The following is a 20,133-nucleotide window of genomic DNA, read 5'->3' as shown; positions in this document are numbered from 1 at the left end:
CCTGCTTTGAGCAGTGGGGTTGGACTAGGTGGTCTCCAGAGATCCCTTCCAACCCTCAACTAGTCAATGATCTCATGAGAAATTCAATACACTTCTCTAAATTATTCTTTTAAGTTATATTACTTATGCAGCAATGAAACATGACAGCTTGTTTGGTGATGCTATTTTTTTTTTAGAAGAAATTAACATAAAAATTGGGACCTATGATGGTAAAACAGGAACTGAAGGTGGTGCTTCACTAAAACAGAGATAATGTTCTTCCTCTATCACAGAACTGAAACTGATAACCTTAACTATCTTAGGTTGATGTGTAGACTGCAAGCCTGACATGTATTAGTCCTCTTAAGCTTGCAGTTAATTCTTGTTTCTCTAGAACACTTTTAACTTATTCCTGACACACCTGCATTTGATTTAGATTTTTTTTTTTTCCCTAGAAACATTTTTCAAGAAACTTGATGTAGATACTGCTGTAAATTCCAATGGCTGGGTTGTTTCAAACAGCTTGCTTCCTTCCTAAGGTCCCTTTAACTGTGTTGGCTGTCTGTATCTTTGCCTTCCTCCCTGATCTGTTCGTTTGCTTTCTTTGAAGGCTTCAGACGGAATGTTTTGGGAAGGGGAAGAGAAAGGAAGTGTGGTGAATTCACTGTTGTATTTTATCTCTGTTAAGCCCACAGTTCTGGCACTGTTTGTCTGTATTTAGTTTATTCTGATACATTATGTGATTGCCAGGTTGACTTAAAAGTAGTAGGTCTTAGCAAGCTATAGAATTTGTGTACAGTTTTATATCTTAAGTGGTACTAAGGTGAATACTTATTTTTAATGAATTTAATTTACCACTACACTGTGGTTTGAGAGAGTGAACATCTGGTGCTCTGTAAAGTAAAATTTCTAGAAGGACCATCAGGAAACTTACTGTTTCTTCTGTGTTATCTAACTAATGCTTGCCTGTTTTGCCCTTTGTTGCTTGAAAGACATACCATGTCCCTCTTCCTGGCTCCTTCAGTCTTGGAATCGACAATGCAATCAGCAAAGCTACCTTGAGTTCAATCCTTTGGGATTGAGGGATTTTTTTATTTTGTTATGCCTAGTTTTGGGGAGACCTCTAAGGAAAGAAAAAGTCTTAGTTTTGTTCTTATGTTCTGAATTCCTTTTCACTGGTGCTTGTAGAGGAGAACAGAAGCTTGAAGTAAAGACCAAAGGTGTTTGATAGAGTATCGCAGGAGAACCTGCTGACGTGCTGTTGTCCAACTTGTTTGCCAACTCTTCCGCTTTTCATGGTATGCTGTTACTCTGTTGCTTTGGGCAGCAGCCTACAAACTTCTGGACGGCTGTCAACCTGTGCAGACTCTGAAACTCCTTCTAGAGGAAGCAGCAGCTAGGTAGGTGTAGACGGTCACAGAAGTGGAGAGGTGTATCAGGTGGACTTGTGGTATGCATCTCAGTAAGTCTCAAGGGATCACTAGGCCTAATGAGGTACTTTAGACCTATTGTTTCCAGATATTCTAGCATTGGAAAGTTTCTGTTCATCGCTTTCCTTTCCTCATTTTGTGTCTTCTGAACTAGTAGAGAATGTGGTGTAAGTGCATAATGGAGTGAAAATAACATGCTCAGACTTTAGTTATACTAGTAATTCAGAACTTGTTAGGTTTTTTGTGGTTTTGCTTTGGCCAGTGAGCAGACCAGAGTGGGTGTATTGGAGCCAAGAAAATGGAATATGCTTTGGAATCCTTGTTCAGATTTATTCAAACTGTTTGGTTTTTTTTTCCTGTTTGTTGAATTGCTAAATGGCTTTGGTAGATAACTCAAGGCAAAACAAAGGTGGAGGAATTGGCAACTGCATGTTGTTCTTCAAACACCCTGTCTTGAGCCTGATGATTACCTTTTCATGAACTTCAGTGAAACTTTTTCAAAAAGCTAGGATGTTAAGTATTAAATGAAACGGGAGAGAAAAGATATCTTCAAGTCTGTCTTCCCCTTGCCAGGTCCTGTATTTTGGGGTCTGATTCTATCACCATGACAACGGGAGTTTCACACATGATAAGCCTGGTTTCCCATGATACATATTTAAGATATATTAGTATTACGGCTGAGAAACTGCCAATATTTTAAATGTCATCCTGAATGTACCTTGCTGAAAATGAAAGCAAGTCGAAGGATAAAGCCAGCATGAGAAACAAACCAGTGATTGTAGCCTCCTAATTGAGTTAAATTACCTGACAAATCAGACTCTAAAATTTTTTTCTGAGGTTGTAAACTGTCTGAAAACTGTAGGAGGGTGCTTTTTTACATACACAGCGTAGGAACTGGGGAAAGCTCAGCAAAACTGCATAAAGAATTCTGTTGCATTTCTGCTGCAGTCTTAGGTTGAGAATTCCCAAACTCTTGTTTTCAAGTAGCCTTTTAGCTAAGCTTTTTTTTAATGTTGAATTCTTTCTAAGAGAGTATGCACTGCTTTTCATAAATGTTTCATAAATGTGGTTTTGCTTCTATGGAAATATTTTGAACTTTGGTTTGGGTTAGATAAACCAAAAATAAGGTAATATATAGTGAAGGGCATTTGTTCCTCCCTGACCCCAGAGGATTGGAAGAAACATTTTTTTCTAGAGTAGTTCTCTTGTACTTTTGACTCATCTGTTGCATTCCATTTTATTGCAGCTTCATGTTCTAATAAAACTCCTTTGGTTTTAGTTGATTCTTTATTTCATGCTGTCTCTTGGATGGTATTTATTCTAGCACAGACTAGTCTTACTTCTTAATTTTCTAAAATGCACTTGTATTGATGGTCTCAAAGGAATAATGCTCCTGAAGCTGAGCCAAGGATACTTGAAACTGGGCACTCAAAACCATTTGCAGTTGGAGAACACTTTCAAAACATTCGTCCGTGCTTTGGTTGGTTAAAGGGGAAGGGTTTTTTAAAATGTTGGGTGCTTAAAAACTGGCAACTTAATGTTCTTCTTCCCCAGTACAGGCAATTAAAAAAAACGTGGGGAAGAACAATTGTATCTATTGCAAAATATTCTTGACAGGACCTAATTTTTTCTAAATGCATGATTGCCAGCTGTGGTAAGTGCTAATGTGTGCATTGATCATCCAAAAAAAATGCATGTACAAATTTCAAGTTAAAACTGCATTAAAATGTCAAGCTGTATATTAACTGATCAAGCTGTTTGAAATACAGCACAAATAAGAATGTGTATTGGTTCTAAGTTTTGAAGACTGAAAGTTGTCTTTCTGAGAATTCCCCTACTTTGATTGTTTAAACCTTGATAATCTGATTTTTCAAAATTTCCACTGTAAATTGTTGTGCTTTTTATTTGTTTTAGTGTGAGCCTCTGTTAGAAAAGTTTTGGTTTCAGGGTTTAATATCTGTGATGCCTTTTAACTTTTTTGCACAGTGATGCCAAGCATTTTGATACTGTCCTTCATACAGCCTAAAATAGTAAAATGGAAGTTATAACAAAAAATGTTTTGCCAGCTTTGCATATTATTTAGAAGGCTACATTTTAATATTAGCAGCTATCTTGTCAAGCATAGCAGTCACTGCTTTTAATAAATGTTCTCACTGGTAGATGTTGTATGATATTAGAATGGCTCTTATATATTTGGCAAATAAGGTAGTGTTGAACAAACTGCATTTGAACAATGTTTAAAAACAAAGCAAAAGACATATAGGCTTGCATCAGATCGTGAAAGAAAAGCTGAATTGTACTTAAAAATAGCGTGGCTGATGCAATAGTCAGGCTAATGTTGAAGCCTAAGTATTATACCCATAACATTGGCTCCAGTCCTGCCAGTGGCTTCATAAATGAAGAAAGTTAATGCTGCAAGAGCGTTCTAGTCAGTGGAGTTCATTCCAGTCAGTGGTTCTGCTACAGGGGGAGTGTAGGATGTAGGAACCAACCTTAAAATAATTGACTTTCAAGTCTGTTTTCTTCCCCTCCCTGGGTATTTTTGTTTGAGAAGCAAACAAAAAGTTCCATGAGTACTGGAGTTAAAAAAAAAATAAAAATAGGGGGGTTGTGTGTAGGGCTTCTGGTGGTTTCTATCAGATGTCTCCTTGACCGTGGCACTGCAGTTATCCTTTTGCTAATGCTACGCTGCTCTTCCCTTTGCCCCAATAATTTAAGCTCTTCTCGTACCTCTTTCCTCTGCCTTCCCCACTGTAGTTTCCCTTTTGCTTTATGTCTTTTGGCTTGCTGGCTGCCTGAAAAAAACAGGCTGGTCTGCTGCTCTCTCAGCTTGAGATGTGCTACCTGGATAGCTGGTCGTTGTCCATCAGAACGACTAATGTTGGGGATGCCTCTTGCCATCCCTTGCCTTGTGCTTGTGGAGGCAGAAATAGGGCCGTGCTCATCTACTCCGTTGCTTTCATGACACCCCTATTCTTTGAGGTCTCAAACTGGATTTAAATTAAACAGTGGCTTCAGAGGTTGTTTTGTAGGGAACATGCAGCAGAAATACTTGGTTTGTCATGTTCTTTTGTTTGTTTTTGTTTTGAAGACCCAATCAAAATTGAGATAGAACTATGCATAATGGCCACTGATCTTGCGGAGTCTGAGTGGTTTTATCACTGCAAGCCATTTAAGTATAATAACTAGAAATTTACAAGTTTTAAACTGTGTATGTAAACTAAAGAAATTTCTAGTAACTCTTAGTCATTTACTAAACAAAATGAGTAATTCTAATAAAACATGGAGATGAATTTATTGTTACGATAGCTGTTAGCCTGCTTTTCCTGTAACTTGTAGTTTTTTGCGTTTAATGTTAGCTGCAATTCTGAAGTGGATTGTTAAGCCTGGGAGAATTTGGCTTCCTCATAGTTAACTCTGGAGCCTCCCATTGAGTTGTGTACTTAATGAGTAGGCCATGTAGAGATGGATTACTGATGTTCTTGTCCGTAGTGTTACGTTTTTACCTCAGATTAACTTTGTTTACACTATATTTTCATGCTCCAAATGAACATGTAGTCGTAGTTTAAATTTGCCTTGATAGATGGAAAACAGGTAGTCAGATGATACTGACTTCTGTAATAGTTAGCTGCTAAATAGACAAAATTTTTTTACATTAATATTTAGGACACTGCTCAGAATATCCATTTGCTCTGATTTAAGTGATAAAGAAGAGGGAAGGAATATGTGTTGTGTTGTAGGAGAAGAAGACATGAAGTGGTTGTCTGTAGTGAGAAGAATGTTAGGATTTACATTTTGAGCAATGTTAAGATTTTACGTTTTGTCTCGTTACTTTCCTTTTGAAGTACTTATACTCTCTCAATAATGTCTTCTACCACTGTTTATTAAGTTGCAGTTAAAGATTCATCATATATTTGCATACTTTTTTTTAGTGTATACTCAGCATTATTTTACTACAGTTAAAGAGCTCTAGATCCTGTGGAGCTCAAAATCTGTACAGTCCAGTTAATGATTCATTTCCTTAAGGCTGAGGTTATCATGGTTAAATTATTGGCTCTTTGCAAATGATCTGCCAATGAACATGCTGCTAACAGGTGTTCAAGTGATTCCACTGGAGTTGTGGAGTATCCCTTCCCTGTGTCTTCCTCCCCCCCAGTGCGCTCTGCCCCCGCCTTAGAGATGGGAAGCATCTTCCATGTAGTTCCGTTGAATGCAGAATATATGTTTCATTGCATGTTTTCGTAAAGAACTGCAGTAGTATGGAAACACCCCTTTTTTCCGTCTACATACAAGGAGGAAAAAATTTAATGAATGAATGAAAATATTGAGTCATAATATCAAGATATATTGCTGGAAAAGCAAACTCTTGATTAGCATAAGCTTGAATATGCTGTATTTCTGAAGCCTGCATTGAATTCATGTGGAAAAAAAATGTTTTAATGCTGTATTGCGGTCTGCCATTTAGTGCTCACCCAAGTCCTTCCTATAGCTTCTCTCCAATAAAGTTGTGCAGTTGCCTATGCAGATACCACTAGAATGCATTTTATTGGGTACCATATATGATCCTTCTGTCATGCAGGCTGCTTAAATATATATGCATGCTTTATTTTATAAAACAGAATGAAAGAACTTGACTGGTAAATGACAATTCCCTGATGGCTTGAAAAAGGACGTTAAAAGATTGCTTGGGCTAGGAATAGCGGACTGTTACAGTAAGTCGCATCTTGAAGTATGAAGTTGGCAGTTCTGTTTGAGGAATTGTTCTGCTGGACTGAAGTCTACAATAAAAATAGTTACGAAATGAAAGAACAGGAAATTACTTGATGTTCACATGTAAAATTATATACATGAAGTAATACTCAATATAATGCTTGTCCAGCAAAAAAAGGAGGAAAAAAAGCAGTTACGCAATGTTAAACTCTGGTCTAGTTTGCAAAATTGTTATGGGGATTTTAGTTATGCAGATATTAAACTGTGAATTAAGCATCATTTAAAACTTGGAAATAGCTATTTGGAAGAGTAACTACACTTAAAAACACCCTCATTCTCAGTTGAGTTTTATATAATGTAATGCTTAACTCTAGAGAATGGATTTTGAACACATGCCAACAGTGAAGGACTTCTACTTTGTTAGGCATCTGCATTGTGGTTTTCTTTACATTGGCTATGTGAAGCTTTGTCACATGCACTATACTTTCCTTTTTGTACATTTCAGTAAAATAGAAGGTGGAGTTTGATTTAAGAGTGTCTTAAGAGTTTTCTAATATGAACTTTGCATGTAGACGTAATGGCAGCATGGAATGCTTGTGAGATTTTTTTACTTTTTTTTTGTAGCTAGAAAGCCATTAAGTAGAAAATACAATAGTTTGCATATAATATACAGCTAAAACATGAGAACTTTAATGCAGATCTCTCTTGGTCCTGCTGCAAACTAATTTTAGAATCTTGCCTTAAAAAGAAAATGTGATGGAAGGAAAAGAGCCTTGCTGGTCTTTTATAGGAGAGCTTATCTTAGGAACTTAGAGGCAGAAGCATTTTATTAAATATAACAGCTGTTTTGAGGAAACGCTGGCCTTTACATTTTGACACAGAAATCGGAAATCAGGCAACTAATTTCATGCTAAAAGAGTCGTGTCAAGAATATCTCTGATGTATGTTGTTGTCAAACTTGCTTCAAAATAAACTGTGCATATTGTAGATACTAATCATATAGAAGTGTTCAGTAATGATTCAAATGGTGGTTTTTTTTTAAGAGGTTTCATAGTGTCTTGTGTGTTTGCCTGAGTGTGTGGGAAGCTCTTTTTTTTTTTTTTTTTTTTTTTTTTTCCCCTGCCCTGGATTGTGTTTATTTTTGTCAATGGAGTCTTGACTGGAAGGAAAGAGGGTCCTGTGAGATTCAATGTATGGTTAAACACTCTCCAACCCAGATCAGTCAGTGGGGTAAGTTTCTATTTTGGTATGGATGTTTGGTGTCTGTCTTTTTCCCTGTTCTGAATAATTTTGTAAAAGCAGTAAGCCTAGGCTAGAACTAGATCTTTGTGTTTTCATATGTATTTTTTTATGTATGACTTGATACTGTTTTTTTCTTCTTACACGCAACCTAAACCAAGTGCTAATATTTCAACAGATACAGAATGACAGTCAAACACTGCACACTGGTATGCCTGTGAAGAGGCACTGCCAAAGTTAATTGTCTCTAGTGCAAAAGCTGGGAGTTCTGGCTGATCAAAGCAGGTAGGTGTGAAGGTGCTTACATGGAGAGAAGATACAGGGACAACTCAATGCAAAGAGTTTTTCTTTAACAAAGCCAAATGATACATTTCAAATGGCCTTTACCTCAGTTGACTTATGAACATTTTTATTATAAAACTTGAGGTGGTCTTATTCCAAGTGGTATTTGAGAGAATGACACAATTTTAATTTGATACTAAAATATGGGTGAATTTGAGACACTAGGCTCTAAGGAAAGTTAAGTCAGCAAATCTTCAGAAAACATTTAACTAGCTAATTAAAGACAGCATGTTTTGTGTGGTGGTAGCAGTACAAGATAATCCAGAATGCATTTTTTTGTATTCGTAACACCTACAGGGTAAAAATAAAAAATCTAACTAATCTAAAACATAACTGACTGCACATGAGACTTTCTAAACTTGAATCTTGAACCTTAGAGTCAGACTATATATTGCAGAGGTATCATGGTGTGCTTGTGCATCATTTGCAAGTCATGAGTCTAAATTGGTTTCTGTCTCTGCTGTCACCAGCTTGTGTTAGACAAAAATAAGCCTTAGTTATATCACGCACTTCTTAGTGCTGGAGAACTAATACAGCTTACAGTAGCATTTGACATCAGTTTGTATCTCAGCAGTAACAGTTACTAGAAAACTCAGTCCAGCTTTGGCTGTAGAGTTCTTACCACTACTGAAAATGCGGAAAGGATCAAACCTGTTGGTCAAATTGCATGCTAAATTTGTAAGCTTTAGAATCAGGAAGTTCTTTTAACATAAAACATTTAGAAGTTACTGTTTGATACGGAAAGTAACACAGTAAGTGCTCAATTCTGAAATGCATGTTTGAGTACTTCCAAAGTAGAACTTCTTAAAACTGGTGACTTTAAAAAAACAAATCATTTGTTTAGCTTTTATTTTCTTGTGCATCCATGTTGCCCTTTACTAACATTAATCTATTAAAAAAATATATTTGAGTAAATACTGCGTGAAAGGGGCATTTTTGCTGTGTTTGAGTTCTACAGAGATCCCAAACACCAGAGGAAAGTCATGAAGGAGATGATCAAGGGTGAAAACCTACAGAGAAAAGTCTTGAGCTATTCTCACCCGAAAATTCAGTCTGGACCTTGCCCCACCCCCCAAAAGAACCCCAAATCACAGGCATCCAGTACGGTGTGGCTGTTGAACAGTACTGGAATTGCTCCTCTTAACATTGCTTATGTGTAGTATTTCACCTTCCAGGTTCTGCAGATAGACTGGCTGAAAGACCCTGACCAGAGACGTGTAGGGAATTATGTGAAGATTGAGAACTCATTATGAAAAGTGATGCTTTAAAAAAAAAAAGTGCAAGAAATTAATGTAAACTAATTGCATGTAAATGGAATTGGATTAAATCAAGCAAGCCATGTATTAAGAGCTAAAAAGGAACGTATAAAGACACTGTTAATATTAAACTACAGATTTTATGTAGTTTCTTCAAGGTATACATAAATACTGTAACATTTGTTGCTATAGTTGGCTTTCTTAAGGAGGAAAAAAGTGAACAATCTGACATCATACAATGTCTTAGAAACACTGGTGTGGTGTTTTTTTGGTTCTTTTTTTTAATATTGGCTCATGCACTCTGACCAGAAGCATAGAATTTCCCTAAGGCTAAATGAAGGTCTGTCTTTATGGCAAATGTATATTAAGGCCAGTAAAGTCTGTTGAAACTGATTTAAAACGTGGTTTAGTTGGGCCAAAAAAAAGTTTGCTCTCAACTGTACTTGGCATACAAAGTTGACAAGAAACAAAAAGCGTGTTAATAAAGACATGTAAAAATCGTCTTGCGATGTAAACAGTTTTAAAAATGAAAAGTAATTATAACATTGTTAAAGAAATGGGTATTTGTTAAATTCTGTAAAATTGATGCATCTATTAATGGGAATTATGTTTAAAAGGTAGTATTTTCTATAATCAACCAATCATTCAATTTTATAGCCCTAGCATTTTCCTGCTGTTACATATGCGCCAAGAAATACTGTCTGTGTTTCTCAAATGGGTGTCACTGTGACAGCTATATACAATTTTGGAATTCTTTGTCATCCTAAGTTCGGAAAAGCCGTAGTTTTTTACCACTCCTAAACTGGCAATAGGAAGTGTCTTTCAGGGATTGGTACCTACACCAATCTCGAGTAGGTATTGTCCGACACCTTGTCTGATAATCTAGACAACGCTGTGGCCCTCTGGTTTTTAGTAGGCCTTTAGAGAAGTTGAGCACCAAACATTTCTGGAGAGAGGCCAACTGCTTTAAAACAAATTCTGAAATTCAGGATGTCAAGGTTCCTACCGTTCTATTTGTCTGCAAGTTTAGCTTTTAATGATGGGCTGCATGACACAATCTTTTAAAATCAACACTTTGACCAATGTTTTGCTGCCTTTTCTTCATCTTGGTACTTGATAACGTTATCTGGTATAGCTGTTGTAATGCTCAATGAATTCTTCCCTTCTCTCTCATCAAGTCCCTTCCTCCCCTTCTCTCCAAAAAACCCCAAACTAGGAAGTTTGGAGAAACTAGTATTTTTTTCATAGTGTCAGTATCTTGGAATTTAAACAGTCAGCCTTACATCACTCCTGTTGATACTTTAATATGCATGTCATGTTGGTGCTAGTTTCCGAGAGAGATGCTTTACTAAAATTTGTTGTTCTTGTAATGTTTATTTTGAATAACAGTTCAACTGGATGCTGGTGCATAGATCCTGCAGTGGGTTTGCAGGCTGCACATATTTCTAGAGGTATGACTAATGGCAGCAGGGCAACAACTACTTAACCTAGAACACGTTTCATTTTAGGAACTGCGGATACTGCATATGGCTAGTTGCACTTTAAATCTAAAATAAATGCATGATGCTTTAAAATTTAAGTTTGAGGGTTGAGAAATAGTTGATCTAGCTGCAGGTAACTTGAATCAGGTGTGGCAGTTTGTGTTTTGTTTATGTGTTCTTTCACTTGGATCCTGCAGCTGTTGGAGCTGCAGTATTAGAAATAAAAAAAAAAAAGTATTGTTGCTTATATTGTATACCACTTACCAAATACATAGATTCAGTTTTTTGCTTATTTTGCAGATGGTATTCTGTAGAATTTACTCACGATTATTTAAACTTTTCTTTACTGGCTGTTGAGCTTCTGCTCACTGATGCAGAAAAATGGGGATCACTCTTCACTGGCTCTTGGAATTAGTGTGTGGCAGTGAAACCTGCCATGTAGAGAAGGAAGGTGGATGAAAGCACTAAAGGGAGTTTTCCTCCCAGAATATCTATCAACAGCCAGGTCGCTATGGAAGGACGTTGCAGAGATTCCTTTCTTTGCCCAAAGGAGATAAGAACATTGATTACAGGATTCCTTACCATTTTCTGTATGCTCACAAACAAAACTACCAGTGCCTTTCCTGACTTCATCTATATCTGAAGATCATCAACATATGTTGTTCTTGTGTCATCACAGCCATAATTTCTTCCTGCTCCAACTAGAAGGTTCCCATCACAGCCTGCACTTGAGGTAAATCAGCAAACTCTATGGTACAGTGACTGAGAAGAGCTGTTGTTAAGCCAGCTTAAGGAGCTGAACATACATCTTACCCATCTCAATAGCGTGAATCATTTCTGATGACTGATGCGAGGCAACAAAAAAACCTCTCCCAAAATTCCCGTAAGAGGGATTCAGGTACTTTGGATGGTCTATTCTAGAGCTCTTTTCCATTCTTTTAAATCTTTCGAAGAACAAAGGAGCATTTATTAGCATTTCTCATCTCAAAATGCAGAAAGATGTTGTTTCAACATCATATGCCTGAAATACTTATCTGCATATAGGAAATAATCAGGCTAGTATTTTTGATAGCTAGAACACAAAAATTACCAGCCTTGTGTATTCTTTAGAATTCAAGACAAGTCTGTTCAAGGGAAGAAAGATGTATAAAAGGATAAAAATCAGAAGTAAAGGGTTCTCCCTTTCTTGGAAAAGGAGAGGTACTGTGACCTTGGTGTAAGGAAAGGCATTTAAAAACAAGTTATTCCTAACAGCATGTTTCAGATTGATCTCCCAGAAACTGTTTTGTTGTTCAGCTATTTCCATGAGGGAAAACAGCAAAGGACAAAGTCCTCATAATGCTTTTTTTTCTTCTTAAATTTTACATTGGATCTTTGTGTCTTCTGCTGAACTGCTACATGAAGAGAATAAGACCAAGTAATCCTCTCTTCTACGCTCCTGAAAATTCAATAGGTGATTTCATACTGTGCAGTATATTGAAGACGATCTGGAGTCTTTTTCCAGTGAGTAGGATCTTTCCCTGGTGAAAGAGGATTTCTCAAAGACAGCCTTGTCTTGATATTACAGGCCCTAGGCAGATTCCTGTTTGAAAGGAACCTGCAATAAGCTGGGTCATGCTTCTTCATCTGGGTTGATTTGCTCTGATACCTTCTATTGCTTAAGAGCTGGAAAAGAATATTGAATTCAGAAGTGTTAGTAGTGTTTGTAGGCTTCAACACATCACCTGAAATTAAGCCTATAATGCTCTATGTGGCATTGTAGTTACAAATTCTAAGTAACAAGTATTAGCAACTTGAAAAGTTCCTGAGATTCAAGGTATTGCAAGTTATCTGGTAAAAAAGAACCTTCTACTCACAAGAGATTCTTAAGAAGAAATGTGCTTTAATTATGCTGTCCTTTTATGATAGTTTCTTAGCCAGCAAGTACAGAGCAGTAAAAATTTGCATTGAATACGTTCTGTTTATTATGTTTTATCTTTTTATTTTTATCTTGTATCCTCTATCTTACTGGAAGAGGAGAGTGTAAACGTCAGCCTGGAGACATCTGTTGGCCAAGTACCTATGCGTGTGTGTTGGTCAGTTATTCTTTCCAAACAGAAAGACCGTCTTTCACAAAAAAAATGCACGTGGGATGAAAAGACTGAACCTGAGTCTCTAAATAATCAAAAAGGCAGTATTGTGTCAAATTGTAAATGTATAGGAACACATCTCAGTCTCATGTTGTTGAAAAGTCACGAAATTCCACCAAAAGGCAATCCTATTATTTCTATGATATAGTCTTGCTATTTAGAGTAAATCTCTTAGATTGAGATACTGTCACCATATTCAATATCCTCAGAGGAACCAAGAAGCAGAGTATCTTTCTGCATGCCCAAGCAGTTTCTCTGGAAGAAGCTTGCTGATTTTTCTGTTTTAATTACTGTAGGATATTGGGTTCTGTCCTTGACAGCTTTATCTGTCACCTTTTAAAAGAAAATAAAAAGGAAATTTTCCTGTCTGCTACTCTAACTGCAAAAATTAAAGATGCCTTTTTAAAAATATATTATTGCTCTGGTTTTAATGACAAAACCTAGCTTTTTTTCCAACTTCTCCTTGTATTATTTGGAGCACAATCAAGGAAGGTTTCTTTGAGTAGGGGAAAGCTTATAATTGAAGGACACATGAGATACCTAACCATATAAAGCTATTTTGTTTAGGTGTGTGCTCTAAAGGAGAGAATGAAGAAACCACCAAAATTGCCCCCAAATTAATTAAGTGAAATTGCATCAGACATAATGACTAGCCTACCTCCTTGGTTAACTATTGGATAATACTATACCTGTTGTCTTGAGAGAAATGAAGAGCACTGCAAGTAAAATGATAGTGCCTCATCTGAGGCACGCAGCACAACGGCTACCCGACTTGCAAATACCAGACACTGTTGCTGTTGTGCAAAAGGTATTGCAATGGGTAATAACCAGTAAATGCATACATGAGAGGCTATGCATATAATTGTGTTTTAAGTCCAGTGACTTCTGTTTTGTTGCATGTTAGCTCCATGCTACTGATAAAATTTCACAGGAGTCTTGCCAGCTCTCAGGATTTGTGAAGAAGAAAAGCTCTCTTATGCATTATATTATTGTTGTTCAAGTAATGACAGTTAATTCCTAGGACATCTAGGTTTTCAGGAAAAAAGAGGAATATTCTAGAAATCCAGAAACCTGATCCAGGAACTTGGGTAGGTTCTTAGCTTCCACAGTAATCATAATGTGCCTAGGTTAAGTCAGAGGTTGTCACAAGACCATTAAACTCCTGTCAGTGTTTGATCGATCTGATTTTGCAAATAGAGTAGAAGACTTGAGATTGGAGTGAGGCCTTTACAGAGAAGTTGGGGGTGGGGTTAGGAAGTCGTTGGTGAGGAAAACATTCAGGTAAGTATGATCGTTTCTTCTTAAAGAGATTATGGGGAGACGTTCACTGCATTGCAATAGATGCCATTTTTAATTCACTTCAGAGAAAGTGAACAGAGGAGAGATTGGAATTTTTTCCAAGAAATGAGCACTTAAATTTTATTATTTTTTTTTCTCCCCACCTACATCTACTTGTAACAAACTGAGAGAACTTTCTGGACAAAACATCTTATGATTGATCTCATCTATTGGTAGATGTCTTAAAAGTCTTGAAAGTTCATGGCTCAACACTTTGGTTTTTTGGTTTTTGTTTTTGGTTTTTGGGGGTTTTTTTTGGCATCAGAGCATGAAAAAACTGCATGTCTAGTACTCATCTCTTGTCATCCTCCCCTATTGCAGTGACTATGTGTATGTCTCTGTGTGGCAGAAAATGAGGGAATGCAGATCATTATTCAAGAAGTTACCAACTAGCACTTTTCCTTCCCCTCCAGTCTTTCTGCCTCCCTATCCTGGAAGTATGGAGTCCCTGCCTCAGCCTACGGCTTCATTCTTTTTCCAGCTGCCCACAAAAGTAAAGAACCAGTGTGAGAGTTTGAAGAAAGAACCCGCTCAGAGGACTGAGTCTCAAGCAAAAGCTCCAGGTTGCAGACTCAGAAAGAAACTTCCTTTGGGGAAGGATCTGCTTCCAGGATTTGCTCGTCTCTTTTTCCTTGGGCAAAGAGAGTTCTTGAAGCAAACAACAGGGTTGCAGGTAGGTAGGGCCCCTTTGAACTGCCATCCGCTCAGGTGTGAAGGATGGACTTTATGCTGTTTCTCTATGCTTTTTTTTGTTGATGTTGTCTTCCACTTCTCTAGGCTGAGAGAGGGAAATAGTGTGAGCAGTTAAAGAAAAAATGTGGGGGAGAGAGAGAGGAGAAAAAAATGTCCTGGGCACTTGGAAAGAATGTTTTTTATGCCTCTGTGTAAGCTTCCTGTCCATGGGTCATATTTGTACTTCAGTTCTTTGAAGTACTAACGACATTCTTCGTCTGACCCTTTTTAGACAGGAAACTAAGTCAAGAGCAGAAACTGGTGGCTGGGGCCAAGGTAAGGCCAGTGATTGTATATGGCCCATAGCCACACTATGTTCATCTCCTCCCTGTCTCTTTACACCAGTGCTAGGTTTGAATGAGCAATAAGGTGGAAACTGCCAGATGGGTTTGAAATCCGACTTGATTCCCAGCGCTGAAAAAGTTCCCCAGTTCTAAACGTGTAAATACGTTCTTCCTTCAGAGGAGCCTGTGGCTGCTGGGTTTGTTAAGTCCTGTTTCTTTGTCCATGTGAAGGAAATAGACTGGAACACCCCGATTAAGGGGATGTGCTACTAACCCACACGATCGGCAATCCCTCAGGTGCAGAGAAGGGGAATCAGTAGAATCAGCTCAGGTAAATTCTGCCTTTCTCGCTTCACGCTGTGCAGAGCAACAGCTGCTTCCTTGCAAACATCGGTCAGACCTTTCTTTCTCCAGCTATGTCATTGCTGGCACAGGAAGTTTATTCTAAATTTCCTTTTGATTTTTAGCAAAAGGAATCACTTGAAAACTGGCAATGAAATTCTAAGGAGATTTTACCAGTTCCTCTTTCATGCTGAGTTGAAGTCATTTGGAACTATGTTACGTGCATTATTACTTTGGTGCATCTTGTGACTCTTCTCTCCCTCTTCATTCCCTCCAAATTGCTTCAGGACACCTTCTAACCTTTATACTGCATCACAAGCCTTCAGCAGAAGATCTTGAGAGCCATTTATGTTGCTGGAAGATGACTGGGTTTGGATCTTGGCCTTCCTTAAGCAGGATCTCCTGACAAAAATGGGATTGGGAAAGAAATGACTACTTTTTCCATCACACAGAGCCACCCTAGAAATGGAGGCCTAGGCAGAAAATTACTTCTAACGCATCATTCTTTAGGAAATTTGTTTGGCCTCCCATGGTCCTTTTGTTACAGTGTCATGAAGATGTCTTTTACAAAACCTAAACCTGGCATCTTCCTATCTGAAGATCAAGTCAATAAATCCAAGTTTAAGAGTTCACAGGTCTAATGTGATCAGATCTTGCGGTCCCCTGCATAGGAGATGCCATGTGAATCTGTGAAACAGGGTTCTGCTGTGGTTCAGACTGTTATATTTGTAAAGCCTATTCTACTACAGTCCATTTAAATGATGGGAAATAATAAAGCTTCTTGTGAAAATGGTATTTAATTAGGCTTCTACCTCTCCAAGTTTACTTAAATAAATTTGAGCCAAAAATGTCACAATGGCAACATGGGAAGTACTGCATCTTTTGAGGTTTCCTATGGTTTCGTGTTGAGAAAAGGTAGGTTGGAAGTGTTGAGAGCTATGAAAGTGGAAAAACTTAGGTGTTTTTTTTTTTTCTCTTTGAGAGTGGAAAGTTATTTGTTAGAAAGCAGAAAGCTTTTAATTGTTTTCCCCCTAAGGGATTCTATAGTCAAACATAATTAAATGTCTTGCGAGATCTCAAATAAAAACCTTATGTTTGGCAGTAGTGAACAACACACACGCATGCCCGTGTGCTTTTGTTCTTTTCGCTATAGGAAATTAGTTTTGAAGAATAGGACTTACTTTTAACATTCAGATTAGGGAAGGGGAAAGCTTTGTTCTGAAGCTGAGTGTGAGAAGGGGTGGCAGGAGGGTGAACTGGACCCTCTGGCAGTAGGTAAAGAGCACTTTTATTTTCCTGTTTTCTGCTTCTGGCAGTTGGACTAAACTAGTCAGATGCTTGTGCTTGGATCCAATTAATTTCTTAAATCAGTTACCACAAAACATTGTTTTTTAACTAATGCCTAGATCTTTCATTAAATTCACCAGCGTATTTAAATTGTTGAACGGTCTTAACGTAGCCCTGAGGCTACTGCTTCATGGCGGTTGTGACTTCTTACTATGCTGGAATGCATTGCAGTCTTAGTACATTCTAAAAATAATTGTTCAGATGGTGCTGTTTAAGTACATACTTATGTAGTGAGCCATTTTCACTGGACTTTCTGAAATTTGGCTCTCTGTTGGATGGCTTTTTAATATCCTTTTTTTGCTGTGAATATTAAACTTCTTTGCCTTGCTGCTTCTGTGGTTATCGAGTAAAATGCTAGATTTATAACCTGGTATTTTTAGAAAACTGATAGTCAGATGCATGTGTTAAACTATGCAACCACAGTAACACTTGTGAACTTTGAAGTTTAAAGAGAAATCAGTTTAACTCTAATGTATCAAATTCAATACTTTTTTTTTAATATGTGGAAATAGGTATGTGATGACCTTAAAATTGAGTAGTTGTTACAGGTATAGACACGAATTGTGTGCTGAACAGGAGTAATCTAGAAGTTATAAGCTGAAGATCTGTGAGTCTTAGAAATAAATACTAACATCTGTGGCTAAAGATCTGTACCAGCAGTGCTTTGAGTTGAAAATACCTGTTTTTCTAACTTCTCGTCCATTTAAGGTTTGATATCTTTTGTGCCTTCCTTAATAGGTATACTTGCCTCAGCCACAGTTTTTGGTTATTTTGTTCTGTAGTAAAACGTAAATTTAAGACCATCACATACTTATGAACACAAAATACTAATAGTAAAATAACAGGGGCACTGAGAACTGCTGCTAATGTTATTGTCTCAGTTGCTAAAATGACTTTACTCCCCCCCCCAGTCACAATTAGGGGAAAAATAAACCCCAAACCAAAAAACCTGTTGCTATTCTACAGTCAGTATTTTGATACTTCTTGTCTATCAGTGTTGTGTTAGCATATTACTATCATGCTCTGAGTTTTGCAGCTGGAATCCTGGGTTCTTGATACACCTTTAGAGCAATAACTCCTGCCTTTGTGTTATTAAATAATAAAGATGTCTAAAACCATTTTCTTCTTGTTTATATTGTACTTAAAATAATTGTATGAGTATCGAGTGACTCTTCTGACTCCAGAATTCCAGGAAACATGGAAAAACACTGCACGATTTTAGAGGTTTTTAATCCCCAGTACTAACAGAATTTCACAAAATAGACTTGTAGTGTTCCTATTTTTCTCTTTCTATTCCCTTTAAGATTCCTTGAGCATCTGAGCTACCTAACTCACTTCATGTAATCCTTTACATCTTCTTAACCAGATGCCAGCTCCTCCTAATTGTTTCATAGCCAGTCAGTAAAATCCTGGCTGTTGACAGTTCCTTTTTTCCTATCCCAGAAGAGCTATCTTGTTTAACCTGAAAGATTTGCTTTCTTCTTTCCACCTTCTGTCCACCCTCTGTGGCTTATGTTGCAACTCTTTCTCTGTTATGGGATGCTTTGAGAGTGAAGAATTACTCTTTAAAAATAAGGAAATTTGGGGGGAAATCTTGCTAATGTTGCTACTTCAACCAGAGCTAAACCTGTCACGTGTAAGAGATGCTTTGTCAGTTTAGAGTAGTTTAAAGAAGGGAGATGTATCAAAAAATGTGTTCCTTTTGTAAATGAGAAAATGATGTTAATTTTATAAAGGAGAAAATGAGCATAGGTTCTGGGGTGTTTATATTCCCTTGCTTTACAGTGAGGGAGATGGGTAACAACACATCAGCTGTTTTCTATGAACTTCCTGAAAGCCAGACTGGTTCCATCAGCAGTGGTGTGCTGTAAGTTGGATTTTGTTTCTCCAGTCCTGTTTGCAGGGCACTGGGATTTGAGCAGGTAGCAGTGACAAAAATCCTTTTTCAGCTCTTTTTTTTTTTTTTTTTATTGGTTGAGGAAAGTAGGTTGATACCTTGGTTTGCCAGACCTCTGTTACTGATCATTGAAAGAATGAATGTGATTTAGGGGTTCATTTAGGAAAGTGTTTTTAATTGAAAACTGGAAAAAGGCATTCTCTGAAAGCAATGGTAACAAATGGTCGAACCATTCCAGTTTTGTTTCTTGCATGGACTTTATGAAGAATTGGTGGCTGCACAGCTGCTAAGCCAGGTCCCTAAGTTGATATCGGCAACATGAGGTGAGTTGGTGGGTTGTTTCAGGAATTGTTGGGTTGTGCTACTTAAGCTGGGTTGTCTAAATGACATGGAAGGCATGATGAATTAACTATTTAAAAAGTAGTTTTGAAGACCATATTAAATTTGTGCTTCTTTTACTGATGACAGTGATGCTTCCCTAATCGCTCGCTAATATTTTTTGAAGAATATAAAATTACTGTTCTGATAAACATTGTTTCATTTCCTTGATCCACTCACACATGGGTGGCTTTCCTTTTCTCTCTCTGGTAGAAACTGATGTTTCTTTCTTTTTCTATGTACCGATCAAGTGGAGGTCAGGAAAATGTGTGGTGTTTAGGCTTCTGTTACGGAACAGTAAGTGAAGAAATCTATCTTGCACAAATGGGTATCACTTGTATGGGGGCAAAATAGTTTTATCCTGATGGATGGTTGTGAGATATTGCACAAACAATTAGAGGCATATGGCTTGGGGTGGTTTTCTTCTTAGTAACTGCTTCAACAATTTCAACCTTACCAGTATCTGACCCATGCTTGCCAAATTCAGGTAAAGATACCATCTCTAATTCTGAAGTAAATAGCATTTGAAGAAATAACAAAACTTTTATGATTATAAATATAGTTCATGTGATCGTAATTGAATTTTGAATATTGAAGTGCGATTTAGATAGATTTCCCCAAAATTTAGCTTTGTGCTGAGTTGAACTGAGGCTTATTCACCAGGTGGAATTGCCTCATTTGGAGCCCACATTAAAATAGCGATAATATTAATGCAGAAAGATTGCCAGCAAATGTAAACTGCTATTGAGGAAAGGTACTCTTTAGAAATTAATATCACTTTAAGTAATCTTTAGAATTATTGGCATGGCATATATGGAAATTTACTGTTTCTGGTTTTAGCTTTTCTGGTGAAAAATTAAGAGTTGTCAAACAATGCTTTAGAGAAGCTGTAGGTTAAATGGTAGATAAGTATATTTTTGTAGTTTTAATACTAGTAAAAATATGATGGAATTTTCTGTGGCTTATGCACTTTTTTCTGTATGTTACCTTGATTAAAATTGGTTTAACTGGTTAGGTAGCATGAGCTTGTAAACGTTTTGCTTCTTGTTGGTAGGAAACCTTTGTTAAAAACAGGAGATAAAATACACTGTTTTGTACTCTGCATGGGGCTACAGGAAGAATCGAAAGACTGTTTGGACATGTGATTTTGCAGAAATTGCTGACAAATAACAGATTCTTACCAGTTTTTCCAAAGCTTGGTTCCCTATGGCTGGGAGAAGGCTTAAGGCATAAAATCAGGAAATCTCAG

General features: G+C 37.3%; 1 protein-coding gene across 6 annotated transcripts in view; it reads left to right on the top strand.

The window, feature by feature from the left end:
* The window catches only part of TSC22D1 (TSC22 domain family member 1), a 95,162-nt gene that overhangs the window by 24,997 nt on the left and 50,032 nt on the right, over positions 1 to 20,133 (top strand). Inside the window, exons 3-4 of one of the 6 annotated variants that reach the window (XR_012652924.1) lie at positions 14,318 to 14,577; positions 15,550 to 17,714. The exons of 3 other annotated variants lie outside the window; for them this stretch is intronic. Coding sequence is in view for 1 of the 3 variants with exons in the window: in XM_075046163.1 (XP_074902264.1) it covers positions 14,318 to 14,414 (97 nt within the window). In the remaining 2 variants the exon portion in view is untranslated. Of the gene's footprint in view, positions 1 to 14,317; positions 15,127 to 15,387; positions 17,715 to 20,133 lie in introns of those variants that run through there. 2 more of the 6 variants (XR_012652925.1, XM_075046163.1) reach the window with 2 other exon arrangements.

The sequence above is a fragment of the Buteo buteo genome, chromosome 14 (genome assembly GCF_964188355.1).
Source record: "Buteo buteo chromosome 14, bButBut1.hap1.1, whole genome shotgun sequence".
In the NCBI taxonomy this organism is placed as follows: Eukaryota; Metazoa; Chordata; class Aves; order Accipitriformes; family Accipitridae; genus Buteo; species Buteo buteo.
The sequence above is the reverse complement of the archived record's forward strand: the minus strand, read 5'-3'. Positions and strand labels throughout refer to the sequence as shown.